The following is a 21,612-nucleotide window of genomic DNA, read 5'->3' as shown; positions in this document are numbered from 1 at the left end:
TTCTTCTTTTAGAGATGAAGGAAGGGAAAAATAGAATTAAAAAGAAAAATTCAGCATTCATTTATTAAAACATTCTTCTTTTAAAAAATTTTTGGGTACATTATTGTGCCTATTTTTCCTTATCTCCTACAGAATTTGTCATTTCTGATAGGTATGACGTGGTACCTCAAAGTTGTTTCATTTTACATTTCTCTAGTCTAATAGTGATTTAGAGCATTCCCTTCCCCCTCCCCAATGATTATAGACAGCTTTGATTTCATCTGAAAACTGTCTGGTCATACCCCTTTATCAACTGAGAAATAGCTCTTATTTTTATAAATTTGTCTCATTTCCCTATATATTTGAGAGATGAGGTCTTTATCAGAGAAATTTGCTGTAAAATTTTTTGATTATTGCTTCATTTTTTTTTTCTGAGGCAATTGGGGTTAAGTGACTTGCCCAGAGTCACACAACTAGTAAGTATTAAGTGTTTGAGGTCGGATTTGAACTCAGGTCCTCCTGACGTCAGGGCTGGTTCTCTATCCACAATATTGCTTCATTTTTATAATACCTTTTAGAAAAAATATTGTTTCCTTGATTTTCTCTTTTAATTAGTTTTTGTTTTTTGTTTTTCTGCTTTTGTTTGAGACCATGATTGCTACCCCTTCTTTTTTTCTTACTTAAATTAAAGCATAATAGATTCTACTCTAACTCATTTGTGTTTGTGTCTGTTTCAAATGTGTTTCTTGGAATCAACATATTATTGGATTCTGGTTTCTAATCTACTCTGTCATCTATTTCCATTTTCTGGGTTAACTCAGCCCATTCATATTCATGATTACTGTGTACTTTCAAAACCTTGCATTCTCATTTTCTTCCCTAAATGGCAAATAATTCAATATATGTTAAACATGTGAAATTCTTCTATCCATATTTCTACAATTATAATGCAACACAAGAAAATCAGATCAAAAAGGAAAAAAAACGAGACAGAAAACAAAATGCAAGCAAATAACAACAATAAAAAAGTAAAAATACAATGTTGTGATCCAATTCCCACAGTCCTCTCTCTGGGTGTAGATGACTCCCTTCATCACAAGACCATTGGAACTGTCCTGAATCATTTGGCTGTTGAAAAGAGCCATGTCCATCAGAATTGATTGTTGCATAATCTTGTTGTTGCAGTACACAATGTTCTGTTGGTTCTACTCACTTCACTTAGTTCATGTAGTCTCTCCAAGATTCTCTAAAATCATCCCGCTGATCATTTCTTATAGAACAATAATATTCTATAACATTCATATGCCATAACTTATTCAGCTATTCTCCAACTGAGGAGCATCCACTCAGTTTCCAGTTCCTTGCCACTACATAAAGAGCTGCTATAAACATTTTATGTGCAATTCTTTGTAATCCCATTTTGGGTTTTCTTAGCAAAGATATTGTAGTATGCCATTTTTTTCTCGAGCTCATTTTATAGATGAGAAAATTGTGGTAAACAGAGTTAGGTGATTTACCTAGGGTCACATAACTACTAAGTTTCTGAAGCCAGATATGAATCCAAGTTTTCCTCACCTTGGGCCAGCATTCTATCCTATGAGCCATGTAAGCTACTCTAAACTGATTAATGATGATTGTATTCGGCATTTATATTTATTCTTTAAATTTAAAAATTTTTTAAATTTAATTTTAAAATTAATTTTAAGTCCTATTTTTTAAAATAAAAAAATTGATATATTTTTTATTTATATGTAATATATGTCATATTAAATGTTCAGTCTGAAATTGAACAAAGTAAAGTCATCAAGCAAAAGCATCTAATATAGATGCCTTGTCTGTTAATGTATAAAATACTTTGCTCTGGGGGCAACTACTTCCAGGAGGGAGGTATTATATATCATTAGCTTTTCTCAAGGACTTTCATTTTAAAACCATTTTCTTTTATACTATTATAAACTTGACAAAAATGGCAAACATGAACATTTCCCTATAGAAAGAAAAAAAAAGGAATGGTGAATCCTCACACTACGGTGAAGAAGCAAAGGACTAGCAACAGGAGTTCTTGGAACCAGGGAGAGAGATAGGCCTCTAAGAAAGCTAACTGGGCTATTTTGGAAGAGACAGTAAAGGACTAGACTTTAACTCCTGGCTGCATTTGAGGTGATTATTACTCTGAACTGAAACTAAGGCTGCCTCCAGAAGCCCCACAAGAAATCTGCTCCCAGAGAACGGTTTAGAGAAGGAACATTACACTATGGTAAGATAATTTTTCTATATTGGCTTTATAACTGACATTTCCGGAAGATGGCTAATCATATCAACTACCTAGACTCTGCAAAATCAACCTGAGATGTCAATTTCAGCCTTGCTTCTACTTGGTTAATTTCTGTTCTTTCTCCTTGCAAAATTCCAACTTGTGGTAGCTTTAGTTTTGACATTTATTGATGAGTTTATTATTTTATCTGATAGAGATCTTCCCTTTCTGTTATTGATTCTTTGAAGTCTACTGACTGGTTTTTGCATGCCATGAGCTTATGTTGAGCATATAATGAATTGGCAATTAAAAAGTCTCTGCATGTTTATTGTTAAGGGACAGGTCAGTTCTCCGAGAACCTCCACAGTTGTGATCATAATATCTGAAGGAGTTGCAAGGAAGCCTTTGTTGACACAGAAGGAGATAAATTGGAGGCAGAGGGAAGAGGAGAGAGGTCAGACAACAGCAACTGCCTCTCAGTCTCCTTGTATGAGGAGAATGACAAGAAGTCTCACAAGAGGAGATCCATTCTGCAGGTCTGGGTTGGATCTCCTGCAGGCACTGTCAGGTAGCTCCCGTGTATTTCAATAGCTCCCATACATTCCAACAGTTTATAAATACTATTGGCAAGAGTATCTATCAAAGAATTCTCGATTATTCTTATATCAGTACCTCAATTTATATATAGATATAGATATATATGTATGCACATGTTTGTGTGTGTGTGTGTGTGTGTGTGTGTGTGTATAATTCAACTACCTTGCTTGTCTGTGTCTTCTGAAATTTCTTCTGTTTTATTAAATTTTTTGTTGACGTTTTCTTTTTTGGGGGTATTATCACTAATTCTTTTCCCCTTTCTTCCTCTTTCACCTAAAAAACAAATACCAAAATCCTACCTTATAACCAATAAGTATACTTGTTAGGGACGTTTGTCTCTTTCTGAGAATTGCCATTTATGCCATGTCAGCTGGTAGGATGGGCCCAGAAGGTAAAAAGGAACTTGGTCTCTGAGGTAGGAGGTTGCATCTTGCAGGTGTTAAAGGAATTGTTAATAGGTTCCTTGAAATAGGGAGGGGTGTGTCTTCTTGATAGATCTTCACCTAGGATGCAGCACTAACTCCAGGTGTCTCCCTTCTGCAGATCCACCTATGAAGTACTGAGTGGGCTAGGTATGGGGTAATCCCAGAAGAGAGAAAGTATAAATAGCTAGCTTTGAGTCAAACTCAGGGAGAGATGCAGGCACATATATGCACACTTGCTCTTGCCCTTTCTTGCTCTTGCTTTCTATTAATCCTTGCTGAGATTACTAATAAAGAAAGGCTGTTTTGCACTCAAGATCAGCTTGTCTTTGTGTGTATCTGGGAATATCCTGAAGACTGGTATGTATGGCTCTGGCAGTCTAAGATAGTGTGCAGGGCCAGTCTGGCACATATACAAAACAAATCAATACATTGCCCAGCTCAAAAACCTGTGTTTCATTCTGCCATGCCTTCTTTGAAAAGAGGTGGGAAGTGTGATTTATAAAGTCTTCTGGGACTATGATTGCTAATTACATTGATAATAGTTATGAAGTTGTTAACAGTTGTTTTCTCTTATAATATTGTAGGCATTATATAAAATTGTTCTCCTTGTTCTTCTCAATTCACAATGAATCAGTTCATATAAGCCTTCACAGGTTTTTCTGAATCTGTATCTTTCATTATTCCTTTCAGTGCTATAATATTCTATAAGAGGGGTGTCCCAGTTATAATTTCAACAAAAGCTGGAGATTTGGAGAAGCTAAAGAAAAAGATACTGAAATATAAAGTGAAAGACCTTCAGATGAAAAGAATTTGCCTCACTGGAAAGTCTCTGAGGCTTGAATGGCTTAGTGGTAGATGAAGAAATCAATGATACAATATAACTATCTTAAGGATACAGCATACATTCATATCTTTGTCCCTGGCTGCTTATCTGCATAAAACCCCCAGAGCAGTATGAGAAATGGAACTAACTGAATTGGGACTATCATGCAAGGTAGAAAGTCTTATTCAGGAAAATAACTTTTGAATCTATAAGAATTGTTTGAATTCAAATCTCTTCTGCCACCTGTCTGCAGATTAGAAACAATTTCAGAGTATTTCCTAGGGAGCTAAAGGAAAGAACCCTGTGTCCATCCTTGCCTTAGCTAGATAAGCAATGTAGCATTCTTCCAGTAAAGAACACTGTAACATAATTAAATAGAATGTAAAATCACCCAGCTGAGGCAACGACAAAAGGTAGAAAGATTCTTTGGCTTCCCATTGTTAAATAAACCTGTAGAGTTCAGTAGGTTAACCTGAATAATAGAGACACCATTCTCTGAGAAGAGCCGAGTGGCTAACTGACCTCCTTGGGTCAGTCTGGCATTAACAGCCCAGTTACAAAGATGATCCACCTGACCTGGTTCAATGAGGACACAGAGAGGAGTAGATAAGCAAACTTTTTGATCCAGCTCAGCATCAGATTGACCTGAGCTAAGATACCAAGAAAAGACCAGCTGAGCCTCCTGTCTGCTGGAAACATGATGCTCTTTAAAGAAACAGCCCAGTTCAGCGTCAGGGTGACAATGTCATACTTGAAACTTTGGAGAAAAAAATCAACATAGAAAGGAGATTCTGTGAATTTGGACAGGAAAAAATTACTTCTTTATTTTCATTAACCTCTACTTGAAATATATTTCCTTTATTATGAATGTAGGCAACAAAAGAGGCAGCTAGTGGTCCAATGGATAGAGTGCTAGCCTGGAATCAAATCCAGCCTCAGACTGTGCTACTAGCCTGTGACCCTGGGCAAATCACTTAACCCTGTTTGCTTCATTTTCTTCATTTGTAAAATGAGCTAGTGAAGGAAAACTACTCCAGTATCTTTGCCAAAATAATCCCAAATGACGGATTTGGGATTCAGACATGACTGAAAAGACTGAACAATAATGAAGCAACAAAAATTATTCCAAGATGGGGTTCATGGGTTTTACCAGAACTCCAAAGACCTCTATGACACACAAAAAGACTAAGAACCCCTGGTCTTTAATTTTCTTTCTATGATTTACCTCTGTTTTAGGTATCAGGACTATAAGTTTGGCAAGATCCTTTCTATTTTTGCAATTTATGTACATAAAAAAATTAGTAAATTTGTGGAAGAGGTGGGGGAATATGATGAGTCATATTTTAATGATGTCATATTTGTGATGCCTTTGGGACATGATGGTAGAGATATCTAACAGGCTGTTAGAGATATCTTGTGCTTGGAAAACTGGAAAGTATTCTGACAGAAGCCATGTATAGGCCAATATCTTATACCATTTACCAAAAATAAGGTCAAAATGAATACATGCTATAGATAGAAAGGGAGATAATCATAATTAGGACAAGGAATATATTACCTATCAACTCTTTGTGGTTGCAAAGAATCAGAAATTGTGGGGTTGTTCATCAATTGGGGAATGGCTAAGTTGTGCTATATGATTGTGATGAAATACTACTATGCTATAAGAAATAACAAGCAGCTGATTCTATTCTTTAAGAATGATGAACAAAAACAAAGACTTGCATGAAATAATGCAGAGTAAAAAACAAGAACCAAGAGAACAGTAAATACAGTAACAGCAATATTGTTTTAAGAGTAACTGTGAATGACTAGCTATTCTAAGGATTATCTGCATAGAAATAAACGAATTCATGAGAACTAATGAAAGCACCTACAGATTGGAGAGAGGTTGTTGTTGATTCTTTGTTCTTGAAGAGGACCAATGACATCATGAGGGTGATGCTTTCATTTTCAAATAAATTAGATTTGAGTGAAATAGAAATGTGCAAAGTGATCGGCTTCACCTTCTTCTTCAGAATAATTATAGTCCAGTAGCAAGACAAAAATCAAGATGCCTGGCAATGACCAAGGCTGCAGTGGATGACCTTGGCCTTTCTAAATTAAGGTCTCTACCATGGTTTAGTTTGTGTAAGGCAATATCCATAACTAAGTACTAGGTAAAAATTGAGATAAAAGAATACTTTGTAAAATATTGGGGGATTTGGGAGCTAATTTTTCCTAAAATCTGGGATAATATACTTCTTGCCCTGTGCAGTTTTCATTTGACTTCTTGAGATATAGCTCTGGAAAACAGGCTTTTAAAAAAAAAATAGTGAAGACATGGGATAATAGGGTAAAGGAATAGTAAGGAATGTGAGGAGTGTCAGAAAACCAAAGGAGGAGGAGTATTAGAGAAGGGGATTATTAAATGTAAAAAGTTGCAGAGATCAAGAATGAAAACTGAAAAAAAGGCTATTCTAATTAGCTGTTGCAATCATTGGTAATCTTGGCTGAAACTTTGTTGAATGTTGGGTTTGAAAGTCAGCAAACACTGAAATGAACAGTGCAATTAAGGTTTTAAAAAATCTATAAAAGGAAAGAAAAATACTGGATACTAGCTTGAGGGGTTAACGTGGCCAAGTAAAGATTTTTTAAATATAAGGGAGGCAAATGTTTGTAAAAGGTAGAGAAGCTACTAGACAAGGAGAGTGTGAAGAGGCAAGCTTCAAGGGCCACCTCTCAGGGGATTGTGATGGTCTAAAGCAAAGAATGACTCATTACCAATATCTCAGTAGTATAATTTCCTTCTCCATAAGATCAAAGAATTTACGGTACCTCAAGAGTTCCTCTAGTTCAATACTTGTTTTGCAAATAGGGAAACTGAAAAGGAGTAGGTGACTATCATAGTCCCAGTAAATTCATGGCAGAAACAAAATTTCTCCAGTTTCTCTTTCTCAACTGATAAGGCTACCAGAGAGCACTATCTTTTAAGAACCAAGCAGACAAGCTTATAATATCAGTATCCAAAATTAAATTGGTAGGAGCACTCAGAAAATAGGAAGTAAGCACAGCACACTTTAAGGATCAGATATGTCATTTAAAAGACTAGACAGAAGTCAAGACTGCATTTTTCCTTAAAGCCTTTAATTTCATAGACATGATGGAATTTTTTTTTTAACAGAGACACATGGAAAACTCAGACGTGATCACAGTTTTGATAGCATAGACAAACTAACTAGACAGCTAGCTGTACTATCAAGGTTGCCTTCATACCATCATGGGTGCCTTCTCAATAGGTCCCTAGATTACAGATAAGCTAAGTGTTTAAGCTGATGAGTTTTGGATGAGACATGCTGCAGTTGTATGGAAGGGGTAACTAATACTCTTCTCCTTCTTCTTCACCTTCTCCTTCAACAGAATCCACACCCACCTCCTCATAATCTTTCTCCAGGGCAGCCATATCCTCCCGGGCCTCAGAGAATTCTCCTTCCTCCATGCCTTCCCCTACATACCAGTGCACGAAGGCACGCTTAGCATACATCAGATCGAATTTGTGGTCCAGGCGAGCCCAGGCTTCAGCAATGGCTGTGGTGTTGCTCAACATGCACACAGCCCGCTGTACCTTGGCCAGGTCACCCCCAGGAACCACAGTGGGAGGCTGGTAATTAATGCCAACCTTGAAGCCAGTTGGACACCAATCCACAAACTGGATGGTACGCTTTGTCTTGATGGTGGCAATAGCAGCATTGACATCTTTGGGAACCACATCACCACGGTAGAGCAGGCAGCAAGCCATGTATTTACCGTGGCGAGGGTCACATTTCACCATCTGGTTGGCAGGCTCAAAGCAAGCATTGGTGATCTCTGCTACAGAAAGCTGCTCATGGTAGGCTTTCTCAGCAGAGATGACTGGGGCATATGTGGCCAGAGGGAAATGGATACGGGGATAGGGCACCAGGTTGGTCTGAAATTCTGTCAGATCAACATTCAGGGCACCATCAAATCGGAGAGAGGCAGTGATGGAGGACACAATTTGGCCTATCAGCCGATTCAGATTAGTGTAGGTTGGACGTTCAATGTCAAGGTTTCTGCGGCAGATATCATAGATAGCCTCATTGTCTACCATGAAGGCACAATCAGAGTGCTCCAGGGTAGTGTGAGTGGTCAGAATGGAGTTGTAGGGCTCAACTACAGCTGTGGAAACCTGAGGGGCTGGATAGATGGAAAATTCCAGCTTGGACTTCTTGCCATAATCGACAGACAGACGTTCCATCAGCAGAGAGGTGAAACCAGAACCAGTCCCACCGCCAAAGCTGTGGAAAACCAAGAAGCCTTGAAGACCTGTGCACTGATCAGCCTGTTAGAAAGGAAAATAATAGCAAGAATCAGTTTAGGTACTAGGCTACATTCTTACTGTGTGTTTTCTGCATTTACTTTGTTTTTATTTTCTGCTACCAAAATTGTAACTTTTGGATTATAGACTACAAAGAAATATCTCAAACCAAACTGATTTAGTAAAAGCAATCCCACTCTATTGAGGGAGGTCTTTATCATTATCAGACCTAAATCCATCTTGAGTTATTGAGTTTATTGAAAGAACAACTATTAGCTCTAAATGAAACAATGTCTCTAATTTCCTTCAGAGAAGTATTTTAAACAGTTATCCCTAAATACAACTACATGGGTCTAGCCACAGACCCTAGGAATCTAAAGATAGATAAAGAAAGAAATGTTGTTTCCTTGGTCTTAGACAATATGCAACATACTGAAAGATATTGTCTCTTCCTAGAGCAACCTCACAGAAGTCTTGTTTAATTTGTACTTACCTCAGGTTTAATGCTCATTTCAAGGAATTCACAGGATCCTAACTATAATAATTGTCCAGGCCAGCAACACTTCTAAACTCAAAGATGTCAAACTAATATGGATAGTATTTTTATATATTTTAAGACTGTTTCCCAATTATTGAAAAATTATGTAATTATCTTAATAGAATTGCAATTTTGGGGGAACAAGAAGATAGGGACTCCAAAAGTCTATATAGCTGTCAGTAATAGTCAACAAAAAACAACTGTCCTATCTCTAAAAACAATTGGCTTAGTTCAATTGTCAAGGTTACCCATTCTGGTGAGATTTGAAATCTTCTGTTTAATCTAAATGCTGAACAATTATTTTAGGAATCCTTTGTTGTGTGCAACCACAAATTATTCCCCAAATTGCTAAGTTTCTCTATTCTTGACCCATCATTACTACTAGGATTAAAATTTTATTTTCCTATTATCCTTATATTTACCAGCTTCCGAATCCTGTCTAGAACCAGGTCAATGATTTCCTTGCCAATAGTGTAGTGCCCACGGGCATAGTTATTAGCAGCATCTTCCTTGCCAGTGATCAGCTGTTCAGGATGGAAGAGCTGGCGGTAGGTTCCAGTACGAACTTCATCTAGGAGAAGAAAGATATAAACATAATTATGATCAAGGGAAGGAAAAAGAAATGTCATCTTAAAGAAATCTTTACTGTTAATGACTAGACTCACCAATGACAGTTGGTTCCAGATCTACAAACACTGCTCTGGGGACATGTTTGCCAGCTCCTGTTTCACTGAAGAAGGTATTGAAGGAGTCATCTCCTCCCCCAATGGTCTTGTCACTTGGCATCTGACCATCAGGCTGGATACCATGCTCCAGGCAGTACAACTCCCAGCAGGCATTGCCAATCTGGACACCAGCTTGGCCAACGTGGATAGAGATGCACTCACGCTATGGGACAAAAGCAAAAAAGTCCAACTTTGTAATGTGTCTCATATTACAGAAAAACCTGCATGGCTCTTGAGAGAAATCCCAAGATTTCCAAAGTTCTCATAACAAATTGCATTTATAAAACATATTTTAACTTTCCAAAGGCTTAAAAATACAACAATAGGTACCAAGAAGTTCTATGAAATAAATATTTTAAAATAATCTTATTATGGGAGTTTATATGGCAGAAAAATGGAAGAAAAAAATTGTCAAAGACATAAGTTTTGAAAAATTGAGTTCCCCGGAACCATCTACTTTCTCATGAAGATACTTGTGCTACCAATCCTACCTACAAAGAATTTGGGGGCTTAGTAAGACCATTTCTCTCGTTTTTACTAAACAGGGGCTTTTCTTTTGACTTCATATTGAAATCAGCATCTTCCCTTCCCTCCTCATACAATAATTCTTTTTGGAAATGCTGCCGTTTCCTTTATACCATTTTGTAATTTGGCCCCAACCCTTTTCTGCTGGCTAAGAACTTTCACACTTCCGCAGTAGATAGTCTAAAGATGCAGCTTAGTCATGGCTTCCTGCCTGTGCACATGTCCAGCCTTCCACCTCTGCAAAGGAAAGACCAGATTTGTGAGAAGCAACCAGTACAAAACAGGAAACAAGGATAGAATTGCAAAGAGGAAATGTCTGGCCCTCAGACGTAAAGGGGAGGGAGAGGAGACAAGAGGGAGAATGAAGGCTGCTGTTCAGAGCAACTGCACCACCCTCCTCCCTACAAAAAACTGAGGCTGTCCACGTCTGCAGAGGCTATTTTGGCCCCTCCCACCTCTCTAGGGAGGCTCTGCACAGCTCATCCCCTCCACATCTGTCCAGGGCAAGGCAGGGGATTATCTCCGGCCCAGATCTGGAGCCAGATCCAATTTCTGCTCTCTTAAAATCCCCCACTCCTGCTCCTGCCGTCTCCTCCCACCACCTGCTCCCACTCGCATTCCTAGCACTGAGAAAGCTAGGGAGGCCGGGCCAGGGAGGAACAGATGGCCTTCCTGCTAGGAGATGCTATTGTCCTTCCAAGGGTGGACTGGAATTGGCAGCGATGTTCTGCCTGGGGCCAGGGGAACACGGGTGGGGAGGGCCCTCGCCATGCCACTTATGCTATTTTTCGTTAGATTAAGTTTTTTAAAGTTGAAAAAGAAAAAAACAGGGTATCACGCACTACCTCAGGGGAGGGTCTCCCCCTCCCAGGGACTGCGGCTTTGCAGTCCAGAAAGACGCAGAGGCGCGAGCCCGCGAGCCGGGTATCGACCGGGCACGCGCTCTACGCATGTGGGCGGCGTGCTCGCGGGCGCGCGACTGGGTTTGTCATCAGGCTCTGCAGCCACAGCCTGAAAGCGCGGGGAGAGGCAGCGGAAGCGGGAGCGGAGGCGCGAAGATTCCGCCTGGAGGAGCGCGCGACAGAGAGAGGGAGGGGGAGGGGAGGAGCAGGGCGTCGTCCTGGGCGCGCGCGGGAAAAGACGCAGCAGCCAGTGGCCGGAGCTGAAAGAGTGCGCGCCCCACCTATCCATCCAAGGCAGCGGGTGGGGGAAGCTCCACGCCGCATTGCGGTCAGCGTAGCTCTGGGCACGAAAATGGGGCCACCCTCCCTCTCCTTTCCTTAGTCCCATGAAGCCTTTTATCGAACAGCCCTCTCTAACCAGAAGCCCCCCTCTCACATTTTCCAGCCTCACTCCTTCCATCATCCGCCGCCCCCACCCCCACCTTTCTTCCCCCAGCCCCCAGCTTTAGCGGAGCAGGCGGCCCCGCTAACCTGAACTTCCAGTCCCCATGCACCCCGTCCTGTCCATAAGCCATCCCGATCCCGGCCTTGGCCACTCACCATGGTGGTCGGTGGGTTAAGCAGCGACTAGGACGGCAGAAGCAGGGATCCCGGGTTCTCGTTACAGCCCTCGACAAGCTAAGAGTCGAGGTAAGTAACACACTGAGATGGGGGAAGTGCAGGAGCCACTTATATGTCAGCTCCGGGGAAGGGGCGGGGATAAAACGACCAGATTGTCCAGCTCCTCCTTCTATGGGCCAGGCCAATGCTCCAACCCTCTACCCAGGCTAAGCAGCTGCAGCTGCAGAGGCGGGGCACCTCTCCCAAGCCCTGGATATGGAACCGAAATCCAACACCCACTCTAGCTGGGATGGACGGAAGCACCCTCTTCAGTTCCCGATGAGCTCAATTCCTTTGTGGCTCAGAATTGGACATATTGAAAGATGGCTCAAAGTAAAAGCACCAAACACTCAGTGGAAATTCTGAATTTATAATAATCCAGTAAGCATACTACCTTCAGACACTAAAGCTCTTAATTTAGTAGACTTAATTCTCAGTCATCAGAGAAGTCATCAGTCATCATGAGGGAAAGATATGAAGTGCAGTAGAGCAAACAATACATGTGAATATAGCCCTTGCCTCTATAGTTGTTCATTTATTGAATCCCATTTCCATAGTTTCTGTCCTGTCTTGGAAATTATCTAACACTTTCTCCCTAATCCTCCTCCCCTAAACAGATTTTAGACACACTTTGGCACAATTCCAGACTTAGAGCCAAGAACTAAGTGATTTTGCTAAATCATAGACCTGACTTCCCCCACCCTTCTCATTCAGTAAACTGGAATGTAAAGTCTTGTTTGACATTTAAATTTTTTTCCCATATTGGTTCCTTATCTTACCAGTGTTTTTATGCTTTACTTTACATATTATGTATTTTTAACATATTTATGCTTTATACTTATACTTTACTTCACATATTCTATGATCCAGATATATTGGCCAGCTTGCTAGGGCTCAAATACAACCCTCCTATCCCCCATCTCAATGTCTCAATGCAAAACTGTCTTTGTCTATATGGTGGAAATGTTTTTCCTCCTTCCCTCCACCCTTTAGATTCCCTACCTTTCTTCCCAATCAGCTCAAACACCATCTTTTTTCTCTGTTTTCCCACTCAGTTGCCTTCCTTTTTAAAGTTACTTTTCATTTACTTTTGTGGTAACTAATTATTTACTTGCTGCCTCCCACTTCATTTATTTTTTTATTTTATTTTTCCAAATACATGTAAAGATAGTTTTCAACATTCATTTTTGTAAGATTTTATGTTCTAAATTTTTCTCCTTACTTTCCACTTCCTAAGACAGTAAGCAATCTGATATAGCTTAAATATGTGCACTTTTTCTAAATATATTTGCATATTTGTCATGTTATGCAAAAATCAGACCAAAAAGGGGAAAAAAAAAACCTGGAAAAAACAAACAGTGAAAATACTATTTCAATGCACATTCAGTTTTCTCTGGATTCGAGTGGCCTTTTCCATCATATATCTATTGGAATTGCCTAGAATCACTACATTGTTGGGAAGAGCCAAGTCCATCACAATTGGTCATTACATAATCTTGTTATTACTGTGTACAGTATTATGGTTCTGCTCACTTCACTCAGCATCAGTTCATATAAGTCTTTCCAGGCTTTTTTGAAATCAGCCTGCTCATCATATCTTATAGAATAATATTTCATTATCTTCACATACCATAACTTATTTAGCCATTCTCCAATGGATGCTGCTTTCCACTTTAGAAATGTGTGACCCTGGGCAAGGAAGAAGGAGGCAGAGAAAGAGGAGGAGGAGGAGGAGGAAGAGGGAAGAAGAACAAGAGTTTGTTGTATTCCCAGCACTTAGCCTAATGTTTGGCACATAGTAAGAGCTCAATAAATACTTTTTGGTTGAAGTTCATATTCCATGTGTGATGGATGCTCCATGTGTGAGTTATCTTCTAAGTATGGTATGTCTCATCATCTCTTATTCTAGAACATAGCTATGAAGCTACTGGTATGTTTGAATTTAGTTCAGTTTCTGAGTAGCTAGATCTCTGGTTTGAACATCCCTGTTTTGTCCACCTTTATGTCCCCAGTGTTTGGAACTAGAGTATAGCCAACTTTTCATAATCATGGGATCCTAGAGGGTAACAAATTTGCATCTATTTCCCTAATCCTCATAATTCTGAGTTGTGGTGCTCTGAGATAAAAACCAACATTCCTTGTTATGTATCTCCATATTCTCATCTCTATTTAGCTTTGTCCTAGCTTTTCTCAGCATCTTTCCTCCTTTGCCCTCTGCATTATTCTCTCTGAAACTTCTATTGATGAACAATTTTTCTTTCCTTCTAGATCTATTTCACTTTTTTTCCATATGGGGCTCACAGAAACCTGCCACTAGTGGATCTTTTGCTCCCATCATTCACTAATCATTCTTCCTTTTAGATTCATTCCACCTATCTGTATTACCCCATCCAAAGTCTGATTATTGGGATCTACTAGCCTTTAGCTCATTTTCCTTTCTTTATCAAGTGTCAGACTCATTGATTGTATCGCAACTTCTGCCTTTTTATTTTGATATAGATGTTGATATCCCCTCAGAATCCTGCCTATCCTGTTCATTAGTAGCAACAGCTGATATAATCTACATCTTTCTACCTTACCCACAGAGAGGGTTATTTCTTAACTCCCATCATCACCCATAATGGGACCATTCTGAACTATAATATCTCCCTCTCTGATTATAATTTTCTTTGTAAAGCAAGTATTTATATATTGGTTTTACTACTGTGGGGAGTAGAGGAGACACCTATAATTTCTTATAGGAGGAAGAGATTTGATGAAGCCTAGGTAAAGGACAAAGTTTACACATAGATGTACAGATTTCAAGATTTATCATTTTCTTTTCCTTTGATCTTGAGAAATATTTTCCATCTTTTATTTCACAGTACAAGGAGCAAAGAGATTCATGGCATTCACACTGGACCTCCCAGTTTGTTATATATGTAGTAGTTTGGTAGTCAAATTTTAGGGTTGCTGTGAACCTTTTAATCTCTATCATGAACACAATCATAACCAACATTGGGACATGTAACACTTGTCCTAAGGCTATTGGCATGAGAGTCTTTATTAGTGGAGAAGAATACCTTCTGGAATTGATGAGAGGTGAGAGAGCTTCAGTTCTCACTTTAGGGTATTTAGGGACTTGGAGTTCTTCTTTGGGATTTTCTCCTGAAGGATTCCTCAGGGTCAGTCCCAACTTTGGAACTGGTCAAACATCACATTTTCTTCCAGTGTTGAGTTGTCTTCCATAGGAAGAGGCCAACCCTATTTCAGGTTGCTGAATGAAAGCATGCAGTCTTGGTCATGTCTCTGTTTCTTGTTTCCATATCTTGTTTCCAACTTGGGGGAGGAGGTTCCCCTTTACCAGGACCATCTTTCTTGGTTAAGTTGAGTTACCTTATTCCCATATGTCTAATTCGCATACAGTTCTAGCTACATTCCTATTTTGCAGACCTCTGTAAAGAGATTTTTGTGTAATATGAATAAAACAAAAGCAGGAAGACGAATAAGCAGGTTGAGACCAACCACTAGAGATTGATCTTCTAGAGGAAGAAGGGGCTAGAGAAGACATATGGGATTCACAAGGATACAGCTAAGAGAGGTAGGCAGAGACAGATAGGCATGGGTGGGACATGGAAGAGCCCTTCCAAAATGATTACTCAGAGATCACTCAAAGTAGAAAGCAGAAAAATTGTTTATTAATTCTCATGAGAATAAGCACTCCCACAATGAGATAAGGGAAAGTGAAAGCTCATGGTAGGAGGGCTAAAGAATTAGTAAAGAAAGATACACAGCTTTTATAGATTTTATTACAAGAGATTACATCATAAGTAAGAGAGCATTGAGAAGGGGAGGGGGAGGCATCTAATTGGTTGTTGCTCTCTGGAGAGATTGGAATGGAAGATTTCTGGCTTAGGCCTTCAGCCTTTAGATAATTGAGCCAACAGTGGTCAAGCTAATAGACTAAATATCGATAAATGTCAAACACTGATAAATGTCATCACTTAGGTTAAGTAAATATAGGCCTGCACATATATTTATGCAGGCCATAGGGAGACACAGAAATAATGAAAAGAAAAGGCAGAAAAAAAAATCCACACATTCCTGTAAATTCTTCACCATATCTCTCCATTCCAACAGACTATACCTAAATATTGACAGATGGGGTTGGAGAAAGGAAGCAAGGCAATAGTCTTCTCTCTTAGCTCCAGAGTATCAAGCCAAACCCTGATTTGGCTACAGCCACAGCAGTGGCCATGACAGTATCTCTGAGTGTTTATTCTTCTGCTTTCATTTGGAAGGTTTTTGTTGGTGGTGGTAGTGGTGGTGGTGATAAGAGTGTGTATGTGTGTTTTTCTTTCCTTTTTTTTTTTTTGGTGGGGGCTGGAAGACTGGAGCAGCTCCCCTACTGTTCTACACTACTATCTAATTGTATTATTGTGTCTTTTTATTCTTTCTTGATTCACTTTTTCTATCTTATTCTCCTAAAGGACTTTTCCAAAATTTCTCTTCTCCCTTCAAGCTTCCATCATACCTATTCTCTCTCTTAGTAAATATTTTTATATATTTTACTGGGAAAATTGAAGTCATTTTTATGCGCTCCTTCATTTTTTTCTCTAACCCCCATTCCCTCACAACTTCCCTCTTCCAATGTCTGAGATAGATATGATTAAGAACAATATCTCTACTTGTGACAGCAATCCCATCGCTTTCTATCTGAATCTTGACCAAACATTTCTTCCCTTTTAACTTTAACACTTTTCTGTCTCCTACTACCTCCCCTATTACTTACAACCATATTCAAATGTATTCCCATCCTATTTGAATCAAGTATACAAATGGAAAGGTGATGTTTGTTTAGGACAAAAGGTTAATTTTTTTAAAATTATGAAGCAGAAGAGCATTAATTTTTTTTTTTGTAAGAGCATTTTTTTCCCTGGGCAATTGAAGTTAAGTAAGTTGCCCAGGGTCACACAGCCAGAAAGTGTTAAATGTCTGAGGCCACATTTGAACTCAGGTCTTCCTGACTTCAGGGTTGGTGGGCTATCCACTACACCAACAAGCTGCTGCAGAAGAGCATTTTTAAAAAGGATATTTCCATATATAAAGGAAGCCAGAAAAAATTTTGTTTATAGAATCATGGACATATTTATTGTTTTAATTCTTTTTTCAAATTAAAAACTCCCTTTCACTCTCCCTCCACCCATGTTAAGAAAGCAAGAAATGCAAACTCCCATTACAAATCTGTATAGTTAAGGAAAATAAATTCCCTTATCCATATCTCCAAAAAAGTGTCCCAGTCTTCCCTCTGAATACACTATCTCTCTTTTAGGAGGTAAGTAGACTGTTTCATCATGAGACCTCTGAAGTTGTGGCTGGTCATTGTGCTGATCAGAGTTCCTAAGATTTTCAAAATTGATATAAACATATCATTTATTAAAACATATTAAATTCATTTTATATCTTTATAGACTACCTTACTTCTCTCCTTCTACCTAAATAAAATCCCTTCCCTTTTAACAAATAAAAACACTCAATCCAAACAAATTAGATTGTGTCTGAAAATATAAATCTTTTTTTTTTTTTTAATTATAGTAACTTTTTATTGACAGAATCCATGCCAGGGTAATTTTTTTTTACAACATTATCCCTTGTACTCACTTCTGTTCTGATTTTTTCCCTCCCACCCTCCACCCCCTCCCCTAGATGGCAAGCAGTCCTATATATGTTGAATTTGTCCTAGTATATCCTAGATACAATGTATGTCTGCAGATCCAAACAGTTTTCTTGTTGCACAGGGAGAATTGGATTCAGAAGGTAGAAATAACCCCGGGAAGAAAAAAAAATGCAAACAGTTTACATTCATTTCCCAGTGTTTTTTCTTTGGGTGTAGCTGCTTCTGTCCATCATTGATCAATTGAAACTGAATTAGGTCTCTTTGTCAAAGAAATCCACTTCCATCAGATTACATCTTCATACAGTATCGTTGTTGACATATATAATGATCTCTTGGTTCTGCTCATTTCACTTAGCATCAGTTCATGTAATTCTCTCCAAGCTTCTCTGTATTCATCTTGCTGGTCATTTCTTACAGAACAATAATATTCCATAACATTCATATACCACAATTTACCCAACCATTCTCCAATTGATGGGCATCCACTCAGTTTCCAGCTTCTAGCCACTACAAACAGGGCTGCCACAAACATTTTGGCACATACTGGTCCCTTTCCCTTCTTTAGTATCTCCTTGGGGTATAAGCCCAGTAGAAACACTGCTGGATCAAAGGGTATGCACAGTTTGATAACTTTTTGGGCATAATTCCAGATTGCTCTCCAGAATGGTTGGATTTGTTCACAGCTCCACCAACAATGTATCAGTGTCCCAGTTTTCCCGCATCCCCTCCAACAATCATCATTATTTTTTCCTGTCATCTTAGCCAATCTGACAGGTGTGTAGTGGTATCTCAGAGTTGTCTTAATTTGCATTTCTCTGATTAATAATGATTTGGAACACTCTTTCATATGAGTGGTAATGATTTCAATTTCATCATCTGAAAATTGTCTGTTCATATCCTTTGACCATTTATCAACTGGAGAATGGCTTGGTTTCTTATAAATTAGAGTCAATTCTCTATATATTTTGGAAATGAGGCCTTTATCAGAACCTTTAACTGTGAAGATGTTTTCCCAGTTTGTTGCTTCCCTTCTAATCTTGTTTACATTAGTTTTGTTTGTACAGAAGCTTTTTAATTTGATATAATCAAAAAATTTTCTATTTTGTGATCCATAATGGTCTCTAGTTCGTCTTTAGTCACAAATTTCTTCCTCTTCCACAAGTCTGAGAGATAAACTATCCTATGTTCCTCCAATTTGTTTATAATCTCATTCTTTATGTCTAAATCATGGACCCATTTTGATCTTATCTCGGTATACGATGTTAAGTGTGGGTCCATGCCTAATTTCTGCCATACTAATTTCCAGTAACCCCATCAGTTTTTGTCAAATAATGAATTCTTATCCCAAAAGTGAGGATCTTTGGGTTTGTTGAAAATATAAATCTAATTCTGTACCTAGTCTAGCATCTCTGTACTTGGAGAACATTGTTGTTCAGACAATCAGTAAGCACTTGCTAAGCTTCTGCTATGTGCTAGTCACTCTTCTAAGCACTGGTGATATAAAAAAGGGCATAAACAGTTATTGCTCTTAAGGAGTTCATCTCATATTGAGGAAGGCAACTTGAAAACAACTTTACACAGAAGTGGGCTGGAGCCAGCCTGTAACAGCTTGTGAGAATTGTTTACTTTTTAATGTGAATTCAGCAAATACTGCAAATCAGCACTTGTTTTATTGTTTTATTTTATTTTCAACTCTTGGGGAAAAAAACAAGCATTTCCATAACACAGTAGAATAGAAAAAGATGCTTTCACATAAAATTGTAAATCTACCACTTGATTTATTGTTTTGTTGATTGTTTAGACTTAAGAAAATGGTAAAGAAAATGTCAGTAATGTATATCAAACTATATAGATCCCGTGTTTTGTGGGAAAACCAATTGTTAAATATTTATTAGCACATGTCTGTGTACAAACAAGATATATACACAGTACATTAGAGCTAATCTACAAAAGAAAGGTGTTAGTATCAAGGAGAAGTAACCTTTAAAAAGTATATCATGCATACCTTTAGGGAGGAGAGTGGTGTAGAGCTGTCTTTTAAACATTTACCAGCATGATAGTGTCAATCAAGATAGCAATGTAACAGGAAGCAGTGTCATGAGCTCCATTCTACAGATCTCTCCCAACATATCTAAAAAGTGCACTAGACTGAATCCTTATGGGAAAATCTAAAAAATAACATAAAATAAATTTAAAAAAATAAAAAAAGACAGTGAGTTAATTGTTGGAGTGACAAGGGGAACCCCAAAACACACTCACACACACACACTCTCTCTCTCTCTCTGACTTGGGGGGGAATGTTAACCTCTCCCCTGAGAGTCCTGCCCTAGAGAATCAAGATAAAGTGATTCTGTTATCTGGGTGGGACTAGTTAAGTTCAGGACCATTGAATTGGAGATTAGCCCAGAGATACTCATTCAACCAAGATTTTCTATTCTGATTATAGCTCAAACTGCACCCAGCCCCCGTCAAGAGCTGCCCCCAGCTTCTAGTCTAGGCTTCAGTTATAAAGAGCCCTTGCAGAGGACCTAACATGCCATGTCATGCCAAGGAATCTCTCTCTCTCCTTGGCATAAGCTGCAACTCCCTGCCTGCTGAAATGATATTCTTGTTCAGCATTACTCCCTCGTTATCTTTATCTCTCTATTTCCCTAACAAGACCTTATTCACATTCTCTGCTATAGGATTTCTCTGCTAGAAACTCTGTCTGCCAGAACTCCTCCGCTAGAAACTTTATATCCCTCTGTCAGGACCTTGCCACCAAAGAATTCAGTCTTTCAATTCATGCATAGTAAAGACTGACTTCCCAGTGCCAATAATAAACTTCTTTTTGCCACTCTAGCTTTTCAGGTTCATAAATTTCTTTATGAAGGACCTCTATGTCGACTAAAGTGTTCCCACAACTCCCTGCCCTGTGCCAAATCCTAGGGGAATCGAGGGAATCTTGCACCAAACCTCATCATTTGGGGACACAACCCCAAACCTCTTCATTTAATTCCCTGACCTCCAGGAACCCTAAACCTCTTAATTTGGTTCCCTGACCACCAGGAATCAAAGGGAAGCAAATCTGCCACTAACTTCATCAGGAGCACTGAAAGTTCACAAGTCCCCAATTTATTCCTAGGATCCTGGAATAAAACAATATTCAATACTCCCAAGAAAAGAGCAACAAGACCACCCTAGACCTTCCTTCCAGATGTGTGGCTGAGCTCAGCCCAAACATTAAGTCTGAAGCCAGGACATGGGCTGGAAGAATGGACAAATAAACAACAACAACAACAAAAACACCTCATAATAATGAGTTTTTACAATGGCAAGAATATTTAAGATAACAAACCCAGTAGAAAAAAAATGACTCTATAACATTCATAAATAATGCCTTAGATAAAAATACAGCTTGGGCACAAACTTATCTAGAATTCTTGGAAGAAATAAAGCAAGAGTTTTTCAAAAAAGAGTGAAAATGTTATTTATAAATGGAATGAGAATGCTCAAGGGAAAAATATGGAAGAGAAATTCGAACTATAGAAAAAAGAATGAAATGAATTAATGACTTTGTAGAAAGAGGTACAAAAACTTATCCAAGCAATAATCTGCCTGATAATTAGAATGGACCAAAAAGAAGCCAATAATTCCATGAGGCAATAAAAAATATTAAAACAAAATCAAAATGCTGAACAAAATAGTAGAAAATATAAGGTATGTCACAGTAAAAACAACTGACCTGGAAAACAGATTTAGGACAAAAAAATTTAAGAATGAATAGACTATCAGAAAATCATGACCAAAATCAGATATATTCCAAGAAATTTTAAACAAAAACTGCCCAAATCTTTTAAAACCAGAAGGCAAAGTGGAAAGAGAAAGAGTTCACTCTTCACCTCCTAAAAGAAATCCCTATATAAAACTATCTAGGAACATCATAGCCAAATTCACTTTCCAAGTTCACACACACACAAATACTGCAAGGAGGCAAAAAGAAAAAAAAATCCAAAAACCAAGAAGCCATAATTAGGTTCACACAGAAATTAGTAGCCATCACTATAAAGGAACAGAGAAGTTGGAAGTTGATATTTCAGAAGGCAAAGGATATGAGTTTACAGCCAAGAATAGCTTGTCCAGATGTGCCAGACCATCCGTATACACTATTCTAGACTATCAGGGCCATACATACCAGTCTTCAGGATATTCCCAGATACACACGAAGAAGAGC

The 21,612-nt window shown here is 38.6% G+C and overlaps 1 protein-coding gene across 1 annotated transcript; it reads right to left on the bottom strand.

The window, feature by feature from the left end:
• Window positions 1–7,183: 7,183 nt before the first annotated feature.
• On the bottom strand, window positions 7,184–11,837 carry LOC100920490 (tubulin alpha-1A chain). Its single transcript, XM_031937962.1, has 4 exons — window positions 11,684–11,837; window positions 9,597–9,819; window positions 9,354–9,502; window positions 7,184–8,417 (listed from the first exon to the last, which is right to left on the bottom strand). The coding sequence occupies exons 1-4, from the start codon at window positions 11,684–11,686 to the stop codon at window positions 7,437–7,439; spliced, it is 1,356 nt and encodes a 451-aa protein (XP_031793822.1). The 5' UTR covers window positions 11,687–11,837; the 3' UTR covers window positions 7,184–7,436.
• Window positions 11,838–21,612: the final 9,775 nt, after the last annotated feature.

This window comes from Sarcophilus harrisii, chromosome 5 (genome assembly GCF_902635505.1).
Source record: "Sarcophilus harrisii chromosome 5, mSarHar1.11, whole genome shotgun sequence".
Lineage (NCBI taxonomy): Eukaryota > Metazoa > Chordata > Mammalia > Dasyuromorphia > Dasyuridae > Sarcophilus > Sarcophilus harrisii.
This window is presented reverse-complemented; position numbering and strand designations above follow the sequence as displayed.